Raw genomic sequence first — 26,362 nt, forward strand, 5'->3', positions numbered from 1 at the left:
AATTAATGATTAAAGACCCTTAGTTTACACAGTCTAATGAATTTTTAATTCTGTTCAATTTACTTTAATTCCAATCAATTTAAACAGTCTTTTTACTTCCTTTGAATGATTTAGTTATACTATTAATACATATTTATCTATTAAAGTCTTTTTTTTATTAGAAATTAGTCACTTGGTCACATTCTCGGTTGAAGTAGGTTATTTTTTCACCTTTTTTCATGTAAATTAGGCTGTGGCAGCCCTGATACCCCAAGATACAATGTCTTTTAATATCAATTTAAGTTTTAGATGTGCCAGCGATAAACGTTTTAATAAAAAATACTTATTATTACAAAATTACAGTAGCTCCTCAGGATATGGGAATTGTAAAAGGATTAATCGAATATCCTTGGGAGAATATTAACAGACCTCATACGCATTCGATTTTACGAATAAATAAAGTAACTACCAATTTGGCTGGTGATTATACTTGCAGTGTCACTACTTTTCAAGATGAGGCCACTAAGTCAGCAAAAATGATCGTATATGGTAATCTTTAATTTAATTTTTTAATTAATTTTTTTGGATGTAATATTTTTATATATCTACTTGTTGAATTTGTAATAATTTTTTGCAATCGTATAAATCCTACTATTTGGCCTTTTCCATCGTTCTACATGTTTTTGAACGTTTCGTACATGAACAAAAACGTTTAATTTCTCCATCTTGGATAAGTAAGATGCCAAACATAAGGGATTTTAAAATGTAAAACGTAAGCATAAAAATTTCTTGTACTTTTGAGGTGTAGAAATATTTGAATCCTAATAAAATGTATTATAATAATGTTGAAAATCACTAAAGGAAAATACGGATTAACTATAATTGTAGGTTATGTGTTTCATAACCTCTTTCTGTGGACAAAAACTGACATATCTGTGTCAAATAAAATGAATTTCAAATCAAGTGGGAAAGTTCTGCATAAAGACAATTAGTTTAGAATGCTTAATTCGAAAGTCTTTCACTTTTAAAATTTTCCTTTTTAGATTTTTAATTTTTCAGCAAATATTTTGATTTAAATATTTTTAAAATGCTGTTTTAAAGATTTAAAAAAATTCAAAATTAGAAGTTTTTAAAACCTAAGATTCTTTTAATAAAAAATAGGGTGGCCGCCGGTTTGGGAAACCAGGAATTTTATGAATTTGCAGAAGAAATATCTGCCCAAGTTAGATTTCAACAGTTTTTTAAATAATTAAAGTGTAGTTTGGAGGATTTAAATAATTAAAAATTAAAAGGATTTGAAGTTAAAAATTTTTGATGAAAAACCGTTTTAATTTGTCGACTAAAGATATAAATGAATACAAAATTTTAAAAATGGATCTGTACTCTGAGTATAGACATCTGAACAATAATTGAATCGACCAAACAATTCTACACCCGTTAAAAATTTAAGAATTTCCAGATTATAACTGTTTCAATCTGAAAGTATTGATAAAAATTGAAATTAATATATCATTTATTCCGATAATTTTATTTTTAAATAAAAATTGTCATGATTTATCAATAATATATTTTTTATTCAGAGTTTCAGGTATTCCTTTATATATATTTTTTTTTATTAAATTTAATGAATAAGTTTATTAATATATTATTTTTATTAATTCTTTCAGCTATTTAAAAATGTAAACGTGCGTTTTACTATTTTTCAACTCAAAAATATATCCATAATAATACAATCATAATTAAACTTTTTTATTAAATTAAAAATATTGTGAGTCTAAATTATTTCATTTTTATCCCATTTAATTTGAAATTTCTTAATGTAGACAGATAATAAGTATTTAATATTTAGCAACATTTTACTGTTCATTTAAGACGAGTAAATTGAAACCAAATATTTAAAAGAAAACATTTGAAACTGAATTGTTTTACATAGAAAGCTTTGAATCTTTAGATTTTCTAAGAACTTTTGATCTTTTAGCTTTACAATTTGAATTATTCTATTCAAAAAGTGTTTAATTTATAAGTGAAGTTGTCAAATTTTGACGCATGAATAACAATTGAACACTTATTATTTGTTCAAAAAATTTGAGTAATTTTAAGAGATATGTAGAAGTTTTGAAAAGATTCAAAATTAATTAAAAACTTGAAATTATTTGAAGTAATTTAAACGAAATGTGTTCACATTTTTTTAGAACTTCTAAATACATTTTAAAATTAATCGAAATTTTCCTCTAATTTTTGAAAATTTAGCAAATTCAATAAAATTCTTCAAATCTTCCATGTTCTTCTTTGATCGTTTTTTAAATCTCTTAAAATCTTCTTAAACTTTCTGTTACAATAATTTTCAAAGTCAAAAATCATTTTCAATTTTCCTAAGAATCTTAAGAAAATGTTTATTCTTTTGTAGTCTTTCACAATTCTTTAAAAAAATTAAATTTTTAGTTTTAGATCTGCAAAAATCTAAATTTTATTTTAAATTCGGCTGTAAGTATTTCAAATTATTTCAAGTTCTAAATTTAATTCGAATCTTTTTAAAACTTCTAAATATCTCTTAATATAACTCTAATATTTGTATGAATAATAAGTGTTCTATTGTTATTTATAAATTCAAATTTAATTTTTTTTAATTTGCAGAATTTTTTAAAAGTTATAGTATAAAAATTCAATTCATTTTAAAATTTATTTCAAAGTTCTGACAAAAAAATCAAAAGTGATTTTGAATTTGGAAAAATTTAAAAGCACTTCTAGATTTTTCAAGATTTCAAAATAAAATTTTAAAGCTTTTGGAGGATGCCTAGACTGTTTAAAATAAAAATTATTTAACTTCTAATTTAAGAAATGTTAAGCTAAAAAAATTATTTTTCAATTTTAAATTTGTCTAGTTTAAAATTACATAAAATAACATAATTTTGTACATTTTTAAAGTTCATTGCTGGATTCTTTAATTTCCACTATTGAAAATGTTAACGTGGATTTATATTTTTGGAACTAATCTCAATCTTTGAACGCTATAATTTATAAAAGTTCTACATGTTGCAGTTTATTTGCATTTTACTTAAAACTGCTCAATTTAAAAGTGTTAGTACCTTCCAGTTTATACTGGCAGACTCTTCAAAATTACAATAAATGTTGGCAAACCCCTATAATATTGCATAGTGTAAAATTTACACAACCGCGTAATTCTATTACAAACCTCTGTCACTTTTACATATATATTTCTGAAAGAATTGTCCACCTGAGAGTTATTCATTCACTAGCAAACGGAGATATTTAAAATGAAATTCATTATCATAAATATCAAAAATTGTATATACTTTTAATCATTCTCATTCAGTAGTATTTACAAACTTACATGCTGGTCTGAATATAATTTATTTCCTCACCAATGTTCTAATATATCCAATGCAAGTTCTTCTTGAATTCATTCTTTTAATATTCTCATAATATTTCTTCCTACATACTGATTTTCCTACAACAGTTCGCCGTACAGTCTTACGCGTCAAACTCAAACTGCGCGGTCAAACTAACAAAATGGTGGAATTAAGCGGTTGCGTGACTTGAACGAAACAGGGCCCTCAAGTGGTTATTAGATCATGCACACGCTTACAGGGCGCGCATCGCATCGCTACAATGCCGGGGCAGCCAGTGAACGTCGCTTGACAAAATAACATCACGATTCGCGGTAGAGGCCCCACCAGCCTTGAAATACTCAAATCTTTACGTTTCGAGGCCCTTGGAATAGGCATGAGTTCACTGTGTAGTTTTTCAGATCTATTTTAAACCGAAAAATTCGGTATAATTGATTATTTTGATAATAATCAATTATTGATTGATTGATTGATTTGATAATAATCAATTCACAAAATAAAAACTATAATTTTCATTGAAACATTGAAATAATTTTTAATTTATATTTTTTCTTTTTACGTTAAAACTTTCATTTCTGAAAATTGGATTGATTAATAATGTTTCAAATGGATTCCAGAAAATTTAAGTGTAATAGAATCAATTAATAATTACCTAATCAGTTCATAACATAAAAGGTATTAAAAAATTATTTTCATGAAAACATTCATATAATGTTTACATTTTTCTATAAATTTAAAATTTCATTTCCAAGAATTTCATTTATTAATAACCTTTTAAATTATTTCAAAAAAATTAAAAATATATGTACATGTAATTTTTTTAATTTAATTCAGATACTCATTTCACAACATCACAAAAAAAAATTTTTTTTAAGTATATAATTGTAATACAGGTATCTTAAAGAAAAAGTACATTTTTATTAATTAATTATAATTATTAATTAAATTATCTCAAAGTATATAATCAATTTATGTTACTCGATTGAAAAAAAATTAAAATTGAATCTTTATGTAATTTAATATTGTGGACAAAATTAATGAGCTAATAATTTATTAAACAGTTTGCAGCATCAAAAGTATCAAACTATATTTTTTATTATAAAATTCAAATAATTTTTACTTTATATTATTCTGAAAATTTAAATGATTAATAATCTTTTAAATTTATTGCATATACCCCTAAAAAATACAGAAATTTTACTTTATAATATTGCACTGCGCATCAATTAAATAAATGTATAAAAATTAATTAAATATATTTTATAGATTGATAATTTGGGGAAGAATATTAATAATTTTACATGATTATTACGTATGTTATGCATTTAATAGATTTAGATGTTCAAAGCTTTTCTGAACTTTTTTCACCTTTGTAAATTAAAATTTTTATTCAAGAGGTTACCCTTTGAGTAAAAAAATGGCCGCCACCATGCTCACTACCGTTTAAGGTTACATGAAGGATAAACTTGCGTCTAAACATTTCCTTGAACCTCTTGTTATTTCGGAGAATAATACAAAAATTCTATTTTTCAAAACTAATTTTTTCAATGTGTAGTGAAAATTCTTCTATTTTTGTAACGTTTCCAGCTATGTGCCCTATTCTTTCTTTAATTAGGGATAAAAAGTAGGCGAGACCATCCTACAGTAGTTAATGAACCTACAGCAGATAATTGTTAATTAAAATAACAAATATACCTAAAATAGTTATTTATAATTTTTATTTATTAACAGATATTTTGTTGACCATTAATTAATTTAAATAATTATTTTACAAACATTACTATTTTAAATAAATGATTATCTTCCAAAGAGGGTTCTCCCCTAGAATCAATTTCAAAACGTTAATTTAGAAAGTACTTGGTTTTAAATAGTTTCGATTTAAAAATAGATTGAAAATAAAAGTACACATCCTTATCTAAAAAATTAGTTTCTAAAGATAGTTTTAAACTTAGAGTTTAGAGAGATCGTTTGAATACATCTTGAAAATCTGCGTTTGCAACTAAGTGATTAGGTTTATGATCCTATTGAGTTAAAAGCACTGCACTATAACGGTAATCTTGAATTAGATAGCCAAGGTCTGATTTATCCGCTTGTCGACTATCACATCCGGCAATTAAAAAATTTACAGTTGTCTCAATAACAATAGATTCCAGCTGACAAATATAGTGATGATTCATTTTTCATACAATATTCATGATTATTATTATTATTGCTGATCAGTTTCATGAAGTGAAAAAGAGTTTCCTTTAGATTGCGAGCATCCATTTGTTCATAATGCAGACCTCGGTATCATTTGAGTAATTCAAAATAGTGGGAAAATCGGGAAACGACCGGGAATTTTTTACAAATTTTTAGAAGAAAAATCTATTCAATAACTTGAGATATGACAAATTTTATATCACGTTGTGATATGATGCAATTTAAAATAATCTTTCTATGACTTTTCTTTTTCGAAAAATTATTTTAAAATTTAAAATAGGTGTGATGCCTACTTTTTTTATTTTAAGTTCAACTGTTCACTTCTTCAATCATGATATTCAATCTACATGGCGTATTTCTACAATCTTTTACTTTAAAGTTTTCCATTTTTACCTTTATTTTAGACACAAATTTTGTAATTAAACAGTTTTAAAATGCACTTTTAAAGTCTTAAGCAACTAAAAATGAAAAGCGTTTTAAATTAACGTTTTTAGTTGATCAACTGTAAATATAAATGATTTAATTATTATTTTTATTGAACTGTGCTGTAAGTAATAAAAAGTGAACAATAATTGTTCATTTAACAAGATGATTCCAAATACGTTAATAATGGAAAAATTTACACACTATAAATATGTTTTAATTTGGCTTGAAAATTTAAGAATTTTGTTGAAAATTTTTCTTTTCAACTGAAAAAACTTTTTTGGACATTTTTTCTCTTTTCAGACGAATTTAACAACTTTTGACTTAAAATTAAATTTTGTTTGTTTGAAATATGAAATATCAGATATTTCGTTAAGAGTTCATCTTTTATATTTAAAAAATTTTATTAATTGGTGAAAAATTTATTTATTTTGTTTAAAAATCCAAAATTTTGTTAAACATTTATACTTCTATTTGGTTTAAAGATTCATGATTAAAAACAAATGTTAATCTTCAGTTTGCAATGTGTTTTTACCTTAACAATGCTTAAAATAATATCATTTTGAAAATATACAAATTTATTGATCACAATGCATCATTCTACTACCTTTTACATTGAAAGTTTTTCAATTTTATCTTCGAAATTTTTAATTCAAAAGCCTTGCTAGTTAACCAAATATAAATGTCAAATTGAAACTTTATAAACAATTTTAAAAATTAAAAATAACTTCAAATTAATAGATTTATAATTCAACTTTTTTTAAATTTCAAAATCGATTCGAATATTGTTTGTATTGTTTCTAAGGTGCAGGGTAAAGTCGAATATGATACGGGATAAAGTCATCCAAGAAACGGGGTAAAGGTGATTAGGGTCTGGGAGAAAGTCATTTAGGGTACGGGATAAAGCCGTCTAGGGTTCGGTATACAGACATATAAGAAACGGGCTAAAGTCTATTAGGATCTGATATAAAATAATTTTGGGTACGAGGTAAAGTCGGCTAGTTTACATGGTAAGGTCATCTAGTGTACGGAGTAGTTTCGGCTTGGGTACGCGGTAAAGTGATCTAGAGTACAACCCGTGAAGATAACTAGTGTACGGGTTAAAGTCGGCTAGCGTACACGGTAAAGTCATCTAGCGTACCGTGTATCGTTGGGAACGTTGGGAAGGTACGGGAAAAGGTCGGCTAAACTATGGGATAAAATCGTATAGGATACGGGATAATATCATAGAGGACACGGGGTGAAGTCGATTACAGTCTAGGATAAAGTCATATTGGGTACGGCATAAGATCGCCTAAAGTACGGGGTAAAGTCGACTAGAGTATGGGAAAACGCCATCCAGGGCACAGTTTTGAGTCAGCTAAAGTATGGGGTAAAGTAGAAATGGATACGGATAAAGTCATCTAGGGAACGAAGTAAAGTCTATTAGGATATGGTATAAAGTTATTTCAGGTATAAGTTAAATTTGATTAGATTACAGGGTAAAGTCATCTAGGGCACGTGGTAAAGTTGACTCTGATACGGGATGTCGCCCAAGGTATTAGGTAAATTTAGCTTGAGTACGGGGTAAAGCTGGCTAGGGTACAGGGTGAAGTTGTCTATGGCATGATTGGATCATGGACTAGGGTATGCAGTAAAGTCGGTTAGGTTATGGGGTAAAGTCGGCCAGGGTACGGAATAAGATCGCCTAACGTAACGGGTAAGTTCAGCTTGGGCAGGAGGTAAAATCATCTAGAATACAGGGTAAAGTCGTCTCGTGCATTGGATAACCAGGGCCAGTTTCGCGCACATGCGCATTGACGGTTGCCATGATAACACCCGTTGGATCTTTTGGACTTGTGTTTCAAACGCGAAGGAGTGGGGAGTGAATAGAACACTTCGTGGGGTATGGGTAGACCCCGTGACAACACATAAAGCATTGCGCATGAGCGCGCAACTGGCCCTAGTTATCCATTTGTGGCAAACATTAACGAATTCTTGAAAGTTCGTGGTTCCACCTCTCTATCCCTAACATATAGGGTGATACCACTCCTTACTATACAACTCTATATACCACTTCTACTATACCACTCCTTACTATTCCTTCATGAGGATAAGGAATAAAATCATCTAGGGAACGCGGTAAGGTCGATTCGGATCTGTGATAAAGTGATTTGGGGTACGGGGTAAAGTGAACTAGGTTACGGAATAAAGTGATCTAGGATACAGTGGAAAGTCATTTGGGGCACAGGGTAAAGTTATCTACCGTACGGGATAAATTCGACTAGGGTACAGGATAAGGTCCGCTAAGGTATAGGGTAAAGTCGGCTACGATTCGGGATGTCATCTAGGGAAAGGGATAAAGTTAGCTAGGGGTACGGTATAAGGTTATCTAGAGAACGGGATAAAGTCGATTGAAGTCCACGATCATATCATTTGAAGTACTGGTTAAAGTTGTATATATTTCAAAATTTATGACACTTTTGAAACTATTTTTAATTTCTGAAATAGGTTAGAGGCATAAAAAAAATAAATCGTTATGCTAATTTATTTTTTTATAGTTCCAGTGAATGATGTAAAAATTGAAACAGAAAACCATAATGAAACTCACATGAATATTTTGTGTGAAACATACGGAGCACATCCTCCTCCAAACTTGAAGATTTTCATCGCTGGGATAGAAATTGAGGGAGAAATTAGTTATTCCAGAAATTATGATGAAGATGCCTGGATAAGGCATACTTCAATAACAAATTATCCAAAAGATTCTACTTTAATCGAATGTGAAATTTCCATTCCAGAAGTGGACTATAAACGAAGAGAGAAACTATTCTACGAGTATTATCCTTGTGCTGGTCATTCTTCCAGTTTATTTGTATCCTACTCAATGTCAGATATCGAATATTGTATGATAAATTCGAGCAGTAACGAATCTGGCAATAAATAATCAAAAAAAAATTTATAACATTGTTTAAATTATTATTGTAATCAAATATTATTGTATCCTTAAATTTGTGATAAGCTAAACAAAATATCAATAATATTATGTTTTCCAAAGTGGTTCAAATAGGTTTTAAAAATAAGCTTATTGATTCTACACAAGAATTAAAAATCTATTCTTGGTGTTACCCACCATTCCTTTCTCCTATTTCCCTCTTCTCATTTTTCAAAAGAATTCCTCTTTTTTTACCCTATTTTAAAGAAGATTGCCCTTAATTGTTTTTTACTTAAATGAGAACTGAACTAATCATCACCGTTGGTAGAAAAATCATGCTTTTTGGTTGGAAGTGAAGTCTTTCTAATTGGAAAGTCTACTATTTTCGGTTCAGAATTCATCTTCTTAGATTAAAAATTCCATTGTTTAGTTAAAAATTTAATTATTTTGTTAAAAACTTAACTATTTTCTTTAAATTGTATCTTAATTTGTTGAAACTCAATTATTTTTATTTTTATATTAGTTATCGCTTTTGGTAAAAACCAGCGTGTGGCAGCTGGGCCACACGGCAGAAGTGAAACTTCGATGGATTAACTTTGAAATTTTTCTTAGGGAATCAATATGAGTTTTTAAGGGATCGCACGGAAACAGAGAGTAGAGAGAGAGAGAGAGAGAGAGAGCATATCCATGCTTTGCTTAGAGTGGCAGTGGTGGGGATATCAAAGAGGAGTATTTAGAGCAATTGCGAAATCACCGCACAAAAGGGAGACGCAAAAGAGAGAGATGGTGTAGACTATAAAATTAATACTTGTAAGAGAGATATCCGTGCGGTCAGTCGCACAGTGGGGTATTTTGGATTTGTTCGTGCAAAAAATCGACGACTCGTCAATTTTCAACCGAATTGAACTTTTGTTTTTTTTAAATACTCGTGAATAAATTTACTGTCGGATAGATACGCCACTATTACGGTTTGAATCGTCAGTACGTCAAAAAAACGTCGACCAACGTCGGCAGTCGTCAGCCGATTTTTAGGATATTCAGATCTGAGTAATATTTGGTAATTCGTACAAACAATGCTTCATGCTCCTTGTTATTTATGTTTTTTATGTTTTCAACTGTAAAAAAAAAGATTTAAAATTCTATAAAATACTCTTTCGTTGATTTCTTCAGAATAAACGTTTCTCGGTTGAATAATTTGAAAATTAAAGTATTAACGTTATGAACGTTTATTAACTATTATTTAAAACTTTTATTGAAAATATAGAATGAGAATAGAAAGGTTTGCACTTATTGGTTGAAAACATAGATAGCAATGAGCATGAAGCATTGTTTGTACGAATGATCAAATATTACTGACATCTGAATAGTCTAAAAATCGGCCGACGACTGCCGACGTTTGTCGACGTTTTTTTTTGACGTACTGACGATTCAAACCGTAATAGTGGCGAATCTATCCGACAGTAAATTTATTCACGAGTATTTTAAAAAAACAAAAATTCAATTCGGTTGAAAATTTACGAGTCGCCGATTTTTTGCACGAACAAATTCAAAATACCCCAGTGTGAGTCGGTCGGTCCTTTTTTTCAATTCACTCTCGTCCCAAAAGTTTCACTTCAAACATCCTACTCTATGGTTTAAAATTCAACAATTATGTCTTTTTGAATTGAAAATTCATATTTTTGGAGAAAAATCAATTTTTTTGATTAAAAAGTCTACTATCATATTTTTGGTTCAGAATTCATCTCTTTTATTTAACGCTGTTTTGTAGAAATTTCGTCTTTTTGGCTTAGAAATTCTAAATTGGTTGAAAAATCAAGTATTTTTTTGAAAATTCGTTTTTTTGGTTGCTAATCAATTTTTTAAATGAAAAATTAAACTATTCTATTTTTAGTTCGAAATGTATGTTTTTATTTAAATATTTAATTATTTGTTAAAAAAATGGATCTTTTTTTGTTGAAAATTCCAGCATGTATTTAAAAATTTAGCCATTTTGTATCAAATTAAATTACTTTGTTAAAAAATCATAGTTTTTTCTTCAAAATTTAACTGTTTTGTTAATCTTTTTTCTTCGTGGATAGAAAATCAAATCTTTTGGAATGAAAATTTATCTTTTGGTAGAAAATTGATCTTTTTTATTAAAATGCAACAGTTTTATGTTCAAGTATAATTTTCTTCGTTTCAAAATTCAATCATCTGGGTGAAAATTTATCTTGTTATGTAACTTTTTAGTTGGAACTTCAACTGTTTTGTTGAAAATTGATCTATCTTGGTTGAAAATTAACTTTGGGATTCAAAATTTATTTTTTCGTAGAAAAGCCATGTTGTTTATGAAAGTTTATCTTTCTTGGTTGAAAATGTAACGGTCTTCGAAAAAAAGAGTTTTTTTTTGTCCTGAAAATTCAACTGTCTTTTAAAAGATTTGTCTCATTGGCTTAAAAATAAAATTATTTGGTCGAAAATTCAACTATTTTGTTGATCATTCGTCTTCTTGAATAGAAAATTGGTCTTTTGGATTAAAAATTAATCTTTAAGGAAAACAGTCGTATTTTTTATCTTCTCAAATTAAGAGTTCTACCATTTAGGTGAAAATTTAATTATTTTGTTCAAAATTTAAATATTTTATTAAAGTCCATTTTTTTAAATGAAAATTTATTCTTTTTATATAAAGAGTCTACTTTCATATTTTTAGTTAAGAATTATTATCTCTTGGTTAAAAATTCTGCTATTCGTGTTGGATTGAAAAATCATCTTTTACGATTGAAAGTTAATTCGTCAAGTTAATTCGTCTAAGTTTTCTTAGATGAAAAATCAGCTATCATATTTTTGCTCTTGTCTTTTTGGCTTGGAAAATAAACAGTATAGTTAAAAATTCAACTATTTTCTGGAAAAGTAAAAATAAATAAAATTGATCTTTTTGTACAAATTCATATTTTTTGGTTAAAAATAATTTTTTATGGTGGAAAGTTAATTCATTTTGGTTGAAAAGTCTAATATTATATTTTTGTTATAGAATTAATTTCTTTTGGTGAAAATGCTATTATTTGTTAGAAAATTTAATTACTTTGTTGAAAATTCACATGTTTGCTTTTAAAAAATATATTTCTTTTGTCTAAAATTCAAATTTTAATTGAACATTTGTTTTTTTGGATGAAAATTTCATTCTTTTGGCTTGAAAGTTTAAATTTTTTGTTTAAAAATGCAAGCTAGTTTTTGTTCAATTTTAATACGTTTTGTTTGAAAATTCGTCTTCGTAGGTTGAAGATTCAACTATTTAGTAAAAAATTCAACTTAATTGTTATGAATTTTTTGATAGAAGATTCAACACTTTGGTTAAAAATTTAACTATTTTGTTAACAATAGAATTATTTGAAAAAATAATATTTTTGAGTTGAAAATTCAACTGTTTTGTTAAATATTCGTATTCCTGGATAGAAAATTCAACTTTTTTGGATTGAAAATTCATCTTTTGGTAGAAAAGTTACCTTTTTTGGGTGAAAAATTCATCTTTTATGATTGAAAGTTAATTCTTTTTGATTAAAAATTCCACTATTATATTTTTGGAACAGAAATGATCTTTTTTTTATCAAAATTTCACCATTTGGTTGAAAATATAATTAATTTATTGAAAATTCAATTATTTCCTAAAAAAATACATGTTTTGGTCGATAATTCATTTTTTTGTTAAACATTTATTATTTTAAACAGAAAATTCATCCTTTTAGATTGAAAATTCATCCCTTGGTATGAAAGACATATTTTTTGGTTGAAAAATATCTTTCTTGGTTAAAAATACAACTGTCTTCTAAAAAAATTCGTCTTTTTCACTTGAAAATTCCACTATTTTGTTAATAAGCCATATTCTATGGTTGAGAATTGAACTGTTTTGTTAAAACATCTCTCTTTTTGCTAAAGAAAAGTCGTCATTTTGAATTAAAAATTCATCTTATGGTAAAGAAGTGATCTTCTTTGGTCCAGAATTATTCATCACTTTTGGTTGGAAATTTTGTTATTTGGTTAAAAATGTCATTATTTTGCTGAATATTCACCTGCTTTTTTCAAAAGTCATCAGCCAAACAAAAAAATTAATATTTAATTATTGTTAATTGAAAAGTCTAATATTATATTTTTATTTCAGAATGCCTTTTTTTTGTTTTAATATTGTTTGTGGAAAAATCCAACTATTTGGTACAATATTCGTGTTTTTTTTTACGAGAATTCAACTGTTTTGTTGAAAATTTGGTCCTTTTGTATTGAAAATTAATCTTTTTGGCTTGAAAATGTAACTATTTGGTTAAATATTAAAATTTTTTTTGTAAATCCGTCTCTTTCGCTTGAAACTTCAATTATTCAGGTTGTAGATGCAATTTTGGTTAAAGAATGAACTTTTTTGTTGGAAATTTATTTTATCGGGTTTAAAAGATAAATTTTTTCTAAAACATTCGACTTTTAAGATACAAAACTCAACTATTTTGTTGAACATTTGTCTTTCTAAGCTATAAAACTCAACTTTTGTGTTCAGAATTATTTTGTCGTTGTCGAAAATTTCACTACTTTATTGAGAATAGAATATATTTCAAATGGCAATCTTAGGAGTACTTTCCTGCATAATTGTTGTTTAAAAGAATTAATTCCTTAATTTTGTTCTGAAATTTTAAATTCTTTTCAAAATTTATTTAATAAAGCAATTAGTATTAAATAATAAGTATTAATAATTATTATTAATTCTTAAAAGCCAATCGGGAGAAATGTAACTTTTTCCGGAAAATAAGAAAAAATATCTATAGGTATATTAGAAGAGGATTGCGAATGCGCCAACGTCGTGAAGAGGGTGAAATAACGCGGGGGTGCAAATCGTCTTGAAGGCGGTGGGGAGAATTTCTAGTAGAAGAGCAACAGGCGATCCTCTCAAGATTGTCACTTACCACACATCCCCCGTTTGTACAGGTGAGTAATCAGATTTTTCAAGCCTTAACATTTTTTTAACATTTTATTTTACCTCTAGGAAATTATTTCAAATCTTCATTATTTTTAAAATGGCTAAAAACGTTGATTCTTTAAAAATGAGAGCTTACAAAATGAAAATTGAAGAAGGAATTGAATTTTTATTTTTTAAGTTATGGTTTTCGGAAATTCAAAGCTTTTAAAAATGTTTAAATTATGAAAATGTGACTCGAAAATAAAATATTTATAAATTAAAAAATTTACCTGATTTTTGAACAGACAAAAACAGAAGAACAAGTATAATAATTGGAGGGAGAGAAAAATGGGCCGCTCTATCTGCATAATTCTACTGTTGACAGGTAATTTTTTCGTATTTTAATAGCGTGCTAAAAGTGTAAAAATGTTTTTTTTTTGTTTTTGATATACTTCGAATTTTATTTAAGGGTTAATTTTCCTAATCATAGAAAAATTTCTTACTAAATTCAGAATGAAAGATGATGTTTTGGTAAAAGAAAATTATTTTGGATTTATTAAAAGAAGATATATTACTCATAAAACGTCGGATGCTTTTATATTAGTTTTTTTGAAGGCAGAGGAAAATCTCGTGTCTCCTAATATTGCACGATTAGGGGATAGATTTCAACCGCGGACAATGCAATTTAATTAAAACCGAAGAAAACTGTACAATGGAATTTTAAACTCCTTTGTCTTAATAAATCCCCATACATTTTTTTAAAACCATTCAGTAAAATAGATCAAAGCAGCCTATTTTTTTTATATATAATAAATTGTCAAGTAATGTTCATGAACTAAATTGATTTTTTTAATATAAAACCTTAGCATATAAAACGATTATCAAAAATGAAAAATTTATGAAAAAATGATTTTATTTAAAATTATTACTTTGTGAAATGATAATCACTCAGTATTTTATATTCAGAATAATTTCTTCAACTTTGTAAAAATTTCATAAGATATGTTTTGAGAATTTTTTCGTTGGTTATTCCACCAATTCCAGTATGCTTATTTCATATCCCGCGGATTTGTATCCAATCTCTATTCTAATTTGACCCAACGCATCGATTCGGGTCGGGAAAACCTCTTTTATTTTTTTAATGTGATTCAATTGTCATTTATAGATAGCTTTTTCTTTTTTTGTCTTTATTTATGACAACAGTAAATAAATTTTTGTTCAACTTTTGAACATTTCTGTAGTGTTTATTTTTTAAATTTATTATTGTCCCTCATTCCTTATACTTATTACATATGTTTTAATTAAAGAATTACAAGAATTTAATTGCATTTCTTAGTGTTTCGTAAATATAATTTTAATTTCGTATACTAATCTTGTGAAAGTGATTTTACTGAATTTTAAAATAAAGAAACTGAGTTCTGTTCAACACAAACGATGAGTAAAATAGAGCAAAATTGAGCAAAAAATAAGCAAATTAAATTATTTAATAACCATTTTTTATAATATTGTATAATCTTAAAAGTGTTTTATATTGGTAAATTCTTGAATTTCTTTCTTTATTTTAATAACTTTTGCTCTGAGACTTAAAATAGTTTGATGCGTTAAAACGTAACATGAATAATAAATACATCATTCTGATCTGAATTTATTCAGTAAACTTGTAACATTTCTCAAAGTTATTCATTGAAGTTACTAGTAAGTTCAAGAGTTTATAATTACTTGATTGAAATTCATTATCAGTCTCAAAGTACGAACAGTACGTACATAAATGCATTACATCGATCTTTTCTGGATAATTCACAATTCAAAGGAAACTTTTCATTCACTCTAGCATAATTTTAAAATCTCATTTTACAATCCAAAAGGAAAACTGAATGTTCTCGAACCATGGGTGGTGACTAGAGTGGTCCCAGAATGCATTAGAGATTTTTTCGATCCAATTTTTATGCATATCGCTCGGAAATTTATTCGAATCCACACGAAAATATGTAAATTTATTTTTTTGCGAGCTTTTGCCACGCTAATTGTGATTTAAAATTTTTTTTGTAAATTGATTTAAATACATAAAATAATACTTTACAATGATTTATACTGAATTTATTATTATTTATGATAACTTTCTCTTTGAATAATGCTAGAAATTGCGGGTTTTTCTGATATTTCCTATTTTTCGCCGACTTTTCACTTGGAGTGAGTTAATATTTAATTCAATTGAGCAAAAATAATTGTTTAAACTAATTATACAGTGGATAGCTATCTTCTTCTATAATTATGGTAGATAGTTGCAGTTTTTTTTAAATTTTCATCTTTTTGTTGACTTTCCAATTATAGTGAAGTATAAAATTATTCAAGTTAAAAAAAATAATTTTTCAAAATTGTGTTGTTATGGTTAATAATATCCTCTTTGCTTAATGGTAGAAAGTGGCGGTTTTTTTATGAAATTTTTGACTTGAAGTGACTTATTAATTAATTAAATTCAGGAAAAAGAAGTGTTTAAACAAATTATTATTGTTTATAACTATCTTTATTTATAATAATGCCAGATAGTTGCAGTTTTTTCTGAAATTTTTAATTTTTTGTCCACTTTTCACTTGTTGTGGTAATAATTGAAAAAATTTAACAAAAATAGTTGTTTAAACAATTTATTATTACTTATAAGTATCTTCTCTTAGATACGTGCTAGAAAGTTGCGTTTTGTCTAAAATATATACCTTTGCTTTGATTTTTTAGTTATGGACAAATAATAAATAAAAATTAGGAAGTCACTGATATTAAAATATGTTTCACCTACTTCTAATTCTTCCATTCTTTGTTTTGGTCACAGCTTTTAAAAAATTTTTTTTTTAAGGGAAAAAAGCAGAAATAATTCACCTAAAAAAATACTATTTAAAAATATGCCTGCTGCGCGGGCACGTTCTCATTTTGCGTTGTGCGCGCGGCGCATTGCGCCAAATTTGAGCGCACCTAGGACGCGCGGATACGCTCTCGCGCTTCGCAATCGTTTTCGTACTTTTAATGCGTAAACTTCAACTAAATTTTTTCAACTATCATAAATATTGTAACTTAAATTAACAACTGCGATTTAAACTTCTGAGGAATTAAAATCATAAATTAGAACTGACATTTTTTTCATTTGTTATTAAAGAGGGTTCTTAAAGCACATGCGGTTTTGACGATTACATTCTTTTTGCGACACTAGCGCTCGATAATTAGGTAACGCGTTTTTTTCATTTACTAAATAGAGACATTATTCCATAGGCTTTGATTTCGTTCGCTCAAACTTCAGTTCTCATGAATGAGAATTTTAAACGGCCAGTTGGAACATTTTTTCAAAGAAATTTTTCATAACAATCTATATTATTTATGTTTGATAAAGCTCAAAGTACATACATGTAAAAAAAGTACAAAATGCCTTTGAAGACAATTTTAAACCACTTTTGGTTTGGTCAGAAAAATCTATTTAGCTATTAGAAAAACTCAATTATTGAGAGTTTGTTTATAAAAATGTTTATAAAAACAGAGAATATTAACTTATGCTAATTTTTCGTTGCAAATTATGACTCTTATAAAAAATCTATGAGTACCTAGCATTCACAAAGCTGAAATGGCCAATTCATATATTGTTGCTCTGTGACAAAAATTAACAAAACCACTGTTCTCTTAAAAATTTAATGCTAAGCATTTCTAAAAAAAATTTAATCGGTTAAAAATACGACCTTATAATTTGTTTATAGTTAAAATCTCACAGCAAAACTAAAGGTTTCAGAAAAAAAATTCTAGTATTACTCTAACAGAAGATAATTATAAACAACAATAACTTTTTTTAATAAGGGTGTTTTTTAACCTGCGCTTATCTGAAAAAAAGAAACTTAAAAACAATAATAAATTGTTGAAACAACTATAAATATTAGCCTCATTCTAATTAAAAAGTAGACAAAAATTATTTTCTGAGAGAATATCATTATAAATAATAATAAATGGTTCAAACAATTATTTCCGTTAAATTTAATTGAGTACTGCCTCACGCTAATTAAGTTGAAAATTTTGGAAAACCCCATGACTTTCTAAACCAATTCTAAGAGGAGATTGTTATAAATAATAATACATTGTTTGAGCAACTTTGTTTGTTAACTTGCATTATTGATTACTTTACTAAGTAAAAATTGGTTTAAAAGTTAAAATTTTCAGAAGTTACCACAAATATCTAGCATCAATGAAAAAAAGATAGTTACAAATAGTAATAATTTGTTTCACTAATTATTTTAGCTAAATTGAATTAATTGCAAAGGACCACAAAATATTTTTTTAGGGTTTACTGGGACCCGAGTAGGTGTACGTCAGGATTTAGAGCAAATTGTTTAAAAACAGGCTGAAAAGCTTCACATTTACAAACGGCAGATTGACATGTTTTTTACTCTTCGTTTCTTTAAATTTCCATCCATCCTTATTTCATTCTACCGCCCAGAAAACTCGACGCCACCAATCTCAAGCCTACAAACCCCAAGCTCACATACCCTTAGCACACAAACCCCAAGTATATTAACCGCAAGCCTATAAACCCCAAGATCAGAATCCACGAGCTCAAATTGACAAACCCCAAACTCACCTACTCCAAACCCACAAACCCTAAGCCCGCCCACTTCAAACACATACACCCTAAATCTACAAACCTCAAACTCACATACCCCAAATCTACGTAACCCAAACCTTTACACCCCAAGCTCACCAAGTTCAAGTCCTACAAAAACCCCAAATCTACATACCCGAACACTTACACCTCAAACAACCAACCAGTTCAAACCTACACACCCCAAACCCACCCACTTCAAACCAACACTCCCCAAACACACATACCCCAAATCTACACAGCGCGAACCCTTACATTCAAAAGTCCCAAACCCACCAACCGCAAACTCTGCACAAGCGTCAAACCCACACACTCCGAACCCTTACACAACAAATCCACCAACCTCAAACTCTGCACAAAACCAAAATCGGCTCATCCTAAACCTACTTACTTCAAATTTACGCACCCCAAACCCAGCAAATTCAAGTTCATAAAACCCAAATATACACACTCCAACCCCACACAACCAAAACTCACTAACACCAAACCCTTGAACCCCAAATTCATTTACTCTAAACCCACAAATCTCATGACCAGAAACCCTGATCCACACACCCCAAACTCACACAGACTAAATCTACACAACCCATACTGATCGTCTGCCAAACCTATTTCGGAGTTGACGCCGGACCTTAATCTCTTTCGAATAGGCCGTTCAATGAGCTTGCCTATCGTATAAAGCATGCACAGCGGCCTGAAGGGTCACTGGGTTTGGGGTTCATATAGTAGGCTTAAGGTTGGTGGATTTCGGAGGTGTAGATTTAGGGTGTGTAGATTTGAAGTGGGATGAAAAAGTAAAGAAACGAAGAGTAAAAAATATGTTAATCTGACGTTTGTAAATCGGAAGCTTTTTAGCCTGTTTTTTTTTTTTAATAATGTACTCGAAAACCTAACGTGCTGGCACAATTCTGCGACCGGATTTGAGTTTAGCGACCCAAAAAACAGATAGTAGACCTATTCAGATCCCAGTAAATACTAAAAAAATATTATGTGGTCCTGTGTTGTTAACCTAAACCAAGTGAAAAGTAAAAAAATAATTGCAGATTTCAGAGAAACTGCAACTTTCTAGCATTATTCAAATCGAATAATATTAAAAATAATTAATGGATGTAAATTCCTGTTAAAAAAAAACAAGAATCTAACGACCAGATTTGGACCACAACGAATAAACAAAAACAAAAAACAAACAAATCTTATTGTAATCTGAAAAAATTTGAGGAAAAAAAAACAAAATTTTAATAAATAAATAAAAATTAATTTTCGGACAAAAATAAAAAAGAGGAAAGAAAAATGAGAAGGCAGCCAACCACGACCGCATTTGATTATTGGACATTAAATGGGATTTTAATTTGGATTTTAATCTACTTTTAATTTCTCAAATTTTGAAATAATTAATTGTTTAAACATCTTATTTCGTTAATTTAAATCAAATATTTACCTCACTCTAATTAAGAATTGGACAAAAAGTTGGAATCTTTTTCAAACTGCAATTTTCTAGTATTATTCTAAGAGAATCTTATCAGATCTAAGAAGAATAATAAATTTTTTAAATAATTTATATAAACATCTAATTATCAGTATAAATTCGTATTTTATGTATAAGAAACAATTTTCATTTTAAAAACCGTAACAAAAAAATAATTAGCGCAAAAAATTCGCAATCCCCATTTCCCACATATGGGTTATTTTTGGACCCTATAAAACGACTTATGGGGGCGATATTTAAGAAGTTATATTTTGTTAGTATTTCATGGATAATTGTGAAGAGTAATGTAAGTTACAACTCGATTGGCGATCCTGAATAAATTGTACAAAAACGTCTTTTTTTCTTATGGACAATGCGTGTTAAACTTCATAACCACGGACTAAGTCAAGTGACTGATGAGATTAGAATGTTATGCGGTAATTTATTACGATACTTGTACCTCCTGCGATGATATGGTATGTATACAATTACGAGAGGCCGCGAGCGTTGGAGGTGACAACAGTCACCTCTGGATGCTTTCTTAGAGCTACCATCCTTTCTTATTATTATTACACCATTAAGCCACTTCCCTTTTGAGGCAGGCGTCACTCACTCGGTGTGGAAGGGAGTGATGTGAGGAAGGGGCTATAGAATTTTTAGATTGATCTAGAATTCTCGTGTTATTTAAATTTAAATAACACGTTCGTTCTGCAACACTGCTCCGACCTAGGTTGCTGATCATTCTCTCTAGCAATCACCCTAAGTGAAGATTCTCACAAAGTCTTCGTTTGAGGTTCCTCACTTGGGTCGATTAGTATCCAAGGTATTTTATTTTAGGCGTCGTTCACTCTGCTGCACTCTTTTTATTAGTTATTTGTCGCCATACTTTTCTGTCCTGGCATACTTCTCTAGTTTCTTTCACGTCCATGCATTTTTTCATGCAGGCTCTCGTGTGATTCTTTGAGAATCATCTCGTTACTCACTATGTCCATCAGACTTTATCCGCATATTATGCGCAAAAAATCTCATGTCAATTGCATTAATTTTACTCTTATCTTTTTCTTGATAGGTCCATGCCTCGCTACCTTATAGTACAGTCAGTACAAATATAGAATTATGTATTGCCATTTTAGCTTTATTTGACATATATTTACTTCTGATAAGGGGCCCTGCTCTACCCATAACCATCTTACCTTCGTTTATGCGCCTATCTAACTCCTCATCTATACTTCCGTCCATAGCGAATAAAATACCAAGGTATACAAATTTATCAACTTGTTCAATTCTCTCTCGCCCATGCTCTTCATACTTGTTTTGAATTTTTCGAACAAATGAAAACTCAAATTTTGACGCCATCAAAAATAATGACAAATGAAAAATTCCATTTTGCGGTCAAACTATGCGAGAGGCAAAAGATGAATGGATTAAAACTGGCCACCCAGAAAATATCCGGAAATTTGTTATTATTCACTTTTTATAGGACACGTAGTTTTTGTTTTATTCGTAAAAAAATAGCATTAAAAATATAAAAATTAAATTTTTGGACAAACGACACAAGCTGCGAAAAAAATAAAGAGGCAAAATTTGTTCACTCAAAAAAGATCCGCAAATTTGTTAATAATTTTTTGATTGAATGCGCATTTTTTGTTTTAATCGTGAGAAATAACTTTAAAAATAAACAATTAAATCTTTGTAAAAACGATGCCAGGTACGAAAATACATACATGAAAAAAAGTGCACTCATAACATTTTAATTAATAACATTTTTCGCCTAAATTATATCCACAAATTTTTCTTCGATTCACTTTACGCTAGAAAGCGTATTTTTTGTTTAATTTTTAGAAAATAAAATTTAAAATAAACTAATTAAATGTATGGAAAAAAGGCACAAGTTACCAATACATACCAATACATATTAAGAATTGTAATAATATAAATTTATTGAAATGATAGATTTTTCATGATAGCTGAGAATAACAATTAGTGTAAAAAAAGGAGCCCATATTAAATTAATCATAAAAAATCCAATTTTTACATTATTTTGTAATATCTGAACCAATAGTATCAGTCCTAAATATAATGTACATTTGATATGCGAAGCACGAGATACATGATGAGAATGTGTTCTTATTAAAGCCGAAGGAGTTTTAACAAAAGCGAATTCACAACACTAAATGACAGTTTTCGATGTGTCAACCAAATAAACATTTTTCGCATGTTTAACTGAAACTTATCTAAATGGTTAATTTACAATTAAAATGATCACAAAAGTGATTAAAGAAAACATAACTTTTTTCAACGATCAAACGGCAGGGTTTCACATTTTTTAGAAATTGTTATCAGCAATTACGCAAATTGTTATTTAGTGTCTCATATCCAGTTTTTTGAATGACTGCTAGTTTTTTGTAGGATAATTCCTGTGAAAAACTTTGGTTTATTCTTTAATTAATTTCGTTAGTTAAGATTCGCAATAAATGTCATTTCAACAATAATGTATGAAAAAATAATTATTTTCTACGAACAATATTCTCTTAGAATAATGCTAGAAGATTGCAGTTTTTCTTTAATTTTACACTTTTTGGCTACTTATCAACTAAAGTTATGTAATAATTAATTTAAGTTAACAAAAAAATCTTCGAACAATTTTTTATTATTTTTAATAATATTCTCTTTGAATAATGCTAGAAAGTTGCGGTTTTTTTTTTGAAATTTTTAACTGTTTGTCAACTTTTTGCTTAGAGTGAGTTCATAACACAGCCACACAAAAAAAGTGTGCGGATGCCGGATCTGGTAACAAGACACACGTATTCCTATGGATTTTAGGGCGCTGAATTCAAATTCTGTATAAAAAATCACCCATCACGTCATGGTTGAGCCATAACCTCAAAAATGACGAAAAATCATGCACTGAGGCAAATAAATTTGAAAATAATGCCAGTGATGCAAATTTTCACTTCAAAAACATGTCGACAACTGTCAAGGATCAACCCTTGCCTGATATCAACTTATTTAACATAACTTTACCCAACAGAACCTGACCTCACCTACCCTGAATTAACAGAAATTTAATGAACTACACGTAAAAGCTCTGGAAGCATATTTTCCCAGTAGCAAATGTGTGCTACATCGAATGGGTCAACTCGAGCCTAACCTAGAAATAAATCTAACCTAGCCTAACCTAACCTACCCTAACCTCACGAAACACAATTAAACTGATTGTGTTGTCCCGATGTGTTTGCGGTACCGTTTGAATCAGCTTGGACTTAACCTGCAAAGATGTCAAACCTATTCTAACCTAAAAAACCTAACCTAACCTAACCTAACTTCACGTAACACAATTAAACTCATTGTGTTGTCCCGTTGTGTTTGCGGTACCGTTTCATTCAGCTTCGGCTTAACCTACATAGAGGTTTAACCTATCCTAACCTCACAAAACCTGACCTAACCTAACCTAGCCGAATGAAATTCAACCACACGTGTAGCTATGTAAGCGTACGGTTCTCAGTCTTAAATGAGTGCTATATTTAATAGGTTAACTCGATCTTAACCTAAAAATGAATCCAACTTAACAGAACCTAACGAAATTTTGCTTAACGAACACAACTTAACTTAAGTGTTCCCGTTGTAACACAATAAAATTCATTTCATTGTACTACAGGTGGTTAAAAAATTAGTCGCACAATACTCATTTAAAGAAACTTAGAACTACAAGTAGAATTGACCCCATTTCAATTAACTTGACAATGTTTGTATCAATTAAAATGTAGAACTGTAACTGAAACATGCAAATGAATAAGAGTTTTATTCAAAAATTTTTTCTCTCTGCTTTTCTTAAACTTAAGGGATATATTTATACTATCTTTCGTGTTTACATTTTATCTTGCTTTTTATCGTAATTAAATTGATTAGGTTAGGTTAGGTCAGGTTTTTTTAGGTTAGGATAGGTTAAATCTTTATGTAGGTTAAGCCGAAGCTGAATGAAACGGTACCGCAAACACAATGAGACAACACAATCAGTTTAATTGTGTTTCGTGAGGTTAGGTTAGGCTAGGCTAGGTTAGATTTATTTCTAGGTTAGGCTCGAGTTGGCCCATTCGATGTAGCACACATTTGCTACTGGAAAAATATGCTTTCAGAGCTTTACGTGTAGTTCAATAAATTTCTGTTAATTCAGGTTAGGTGAGGTCAGGTTCTGTTGGGTAAAGTTATGTTAAATGAGTTGATATCAGGCAAGGGTTGATCCTTCACAGTTGCCGACATGTTTTTGAAGTGAAAATTTGCATCACTGGCATTATTTTGAAATTTATTTGCCCCAGTGCATGATTTTTCGTCATTTTTTGAGGTTATGTCTCAACCATGACGTGATGGGTGATTTTTGATACCGAATTTGAATTAAGCGCCCCATAATCCATAGGAATACGTGTGTCTTGTTACCAGATCCGCACACTTTTTTTTGTGTGGCTGTGTAATCAATGACATTCGACTAACATAATTATTTAAACAACTTATTATTATTTATAACTGTCTACTGTTATAAAGTAATGCCAAAAAGTTGTGATTTTTTCTGAAATTTCAAATTTTTTATGGTTTTTACTCATATGAGGTAGAAATTTACTAAGTTTAACCAAATTAATTGTTTAAACTATTCATTGACGTTTATATTTATCTGCTATTAAATCAATATTAAAAAATCGCAATTTTTTTTTAATTTTTCAACTTGCTTTCAACTTTTCAGCTGGAGTAAGATAATAATTAATGCCATTAATAAACATAATTGTTTGCGAAATTTATTAATGTTTATAACTATCTTCTCTTATAGTCATTCTAGATAAATTTGAGATTTTTTTTTGCAATTTTCTTTTTTTTCAGCTTTTCCCTTATAATAAGGTAATAAGTAAGTTAACACAAATAATTGTTTAAATTATATATTATTCTTTATAAATATCTTATCTTAGAACAATGCTAAAAAATTGTGGATTTCTCCTAAGGTTCCAACTTTTTGTCAACCTTTTAGTTAGAGTGAAGTTATAATTAATATGAGTTAATAAAATTTGTTGAAAATTCAATATATACTTTGATTTGAAATCTTAGGCATGTAAAGAATTTCATGTTGTATTCAATATGGTGTTTACATTAATTCTATTTGAAAGAATTTATTCCTTCATTATTAAAATTTAAGAAATTTAAATAAGATTAAAATCAAATTTAAAATCCTATTTAACGTCCAATAATGAAGTTAATGTGCGGAATTTCCGAAAATAAAACCAAGAATCCAACGAGCAAATTTGGACAGCCATCATAAAATATTCCTAATGCAGTTTGAAAAAAGATAAAATTTTTCCAAAACAACAAGCAATCCCCTTCTCTCCCATTTTGTATATCTTTCGTCTTTTTTGTTTTTATTATTATAAAATCACAATAAAAAAACATTTGTGACAAATAATCACCAACGTTTCAACACTCATACAGCACCCTCATCCAGAGAAAAAAAGTTTGAGCAGGTAGGAACAGCAAAGAAAACACGATGCTCTCTCCCTGATACCCGAGATTTCATTGCTGTTCTCACCTGCTCAAACTTTTCTTCTCTTGATAAGGGTGCTGGATGAGTATCAAAACGTTGGTGATTATTTCCCTTTTCATTTTTCTTTCGTCTTTTTTATTTTTGTCCCAAAAAATAATTTTTTTCTTTACTTTTCTAGATCCTTCATTATTATTTTTTTTGTGTGAAAAATAACCCTTTTTCCATGTTTTGATATAATTTAGGGCTTTTATGTACGATCCCTTATTTTTAATTGCATTATATAATGCGATAAATATTTGTCATATTTCAAGTGATTTATTAGATTATACTTCTAAAAATTATTAAAATTTCAGACCTCAAAAAATTCCCGTTCATTTCCCGATTTAGTGGCCACACTGAAAATGATAATAAATCTAAGTTGCAATTAATTACCTTTTCATTTTCAATTTTTTATCAAACAGTTTGTGCGCTCTGGACTTTTGGTGAGGCACGTTCCTGCGATCAATGTGGACGGGAATGCATGGAAATTTGTGGAACTCGACAATTTCGGGCCTGCTGTTTCAATAATCTAAGAAAGAGAGTTCCTGATGTCGGATTGAAACTCTGGCTCGATTCACCGAGAAGAATAGAAGGTTTTCATCGGATCTAAAAACACATGGAGTACATTTTACATTCAAGTTGACATTCTCAAACTTCTAGATTCTGAATTCGAAATTCCTTAAACAATAAAATTATTCAAAGAATCAATTTTAAGTACTGATTTATCAAATGAATTCAACAAGAAGAGAAAATCCAAAAAATCTTTGAACACGAATTAAAATTGAAAGAATGCTCCCAATGAATTTTACCAACATACAATATTATAATGTGCTCATGATATAAAAAGGAACCACGATGACAATATATTGTTAAGTGTATCAATAAAGAAAACAAATAATTAAATTAACGAAT

The 26,362-nt window shown here is 28.9% G+C and overlaps 2 protein-coding genes across 2 annotated transcripts in view; both read left to right on the forward strand.

Annotated features, from left to right (window-relative positions):
• LOC117178530 overlaps nt 1–8,895 on the forward strand; it is an 18,835-nt gene extending 9,940 nt beyond the window's left edge. Inside the window, exons 3-4 of the mRNA XM_033369957.1 lie at nt 343–528; nt 8,510–8,895. Coding sequence (XP_033225848.1) covers nt 343–528; nt 8,510–8,895 — 572 coding nt within the window. The remainder of the gene's footprint in view (nt 1–342; nt 529–8,509) is intronic.
• A 4,878-nt stretch (nt 8,896–13,773) lies between these two features.
• LOC117178932 (U-scoloptoxin(20)-Cw1a) lies at nt 13,774–26,294 on the forward strand. The gene is made up of 3 exons (XM_033370502.1): nt 13,774–13,827; nt 14,104–14,183; nt 25,873–26,294. The coding sequence occupies exons 2-3, from the start codon at nt 14,147–14,149 to the stop codon at nt 26,058–26,060; spliced, it is 225 nt and encodes a 74-aa protein (XP_033226393.1). The 5' UTR covers nt 13,774–13,827; nt 14,104–14,146; the 3' UTR covers nt 26,061–26,294.
• The last annotated feature ends 68 nt before the right edge of the window (nt 26,295–26,362 follow it).

This window comes from Belonocnema kinseyi, chromosome 8 (assembly GCF_010883055.1).
Source record: "Belonocnema kinseyi isolate 2016_QV_RU_SX_M_011 chromosome 8, B_treatae_v1, whole genome shotgun sequence".
Lineage (NCBI taxonomy): Eukaryota > Metazoa > Arthropoda > Insecta > Hymenoptera > Cynipidae > Belonocnema > Belonocnema kinseyi.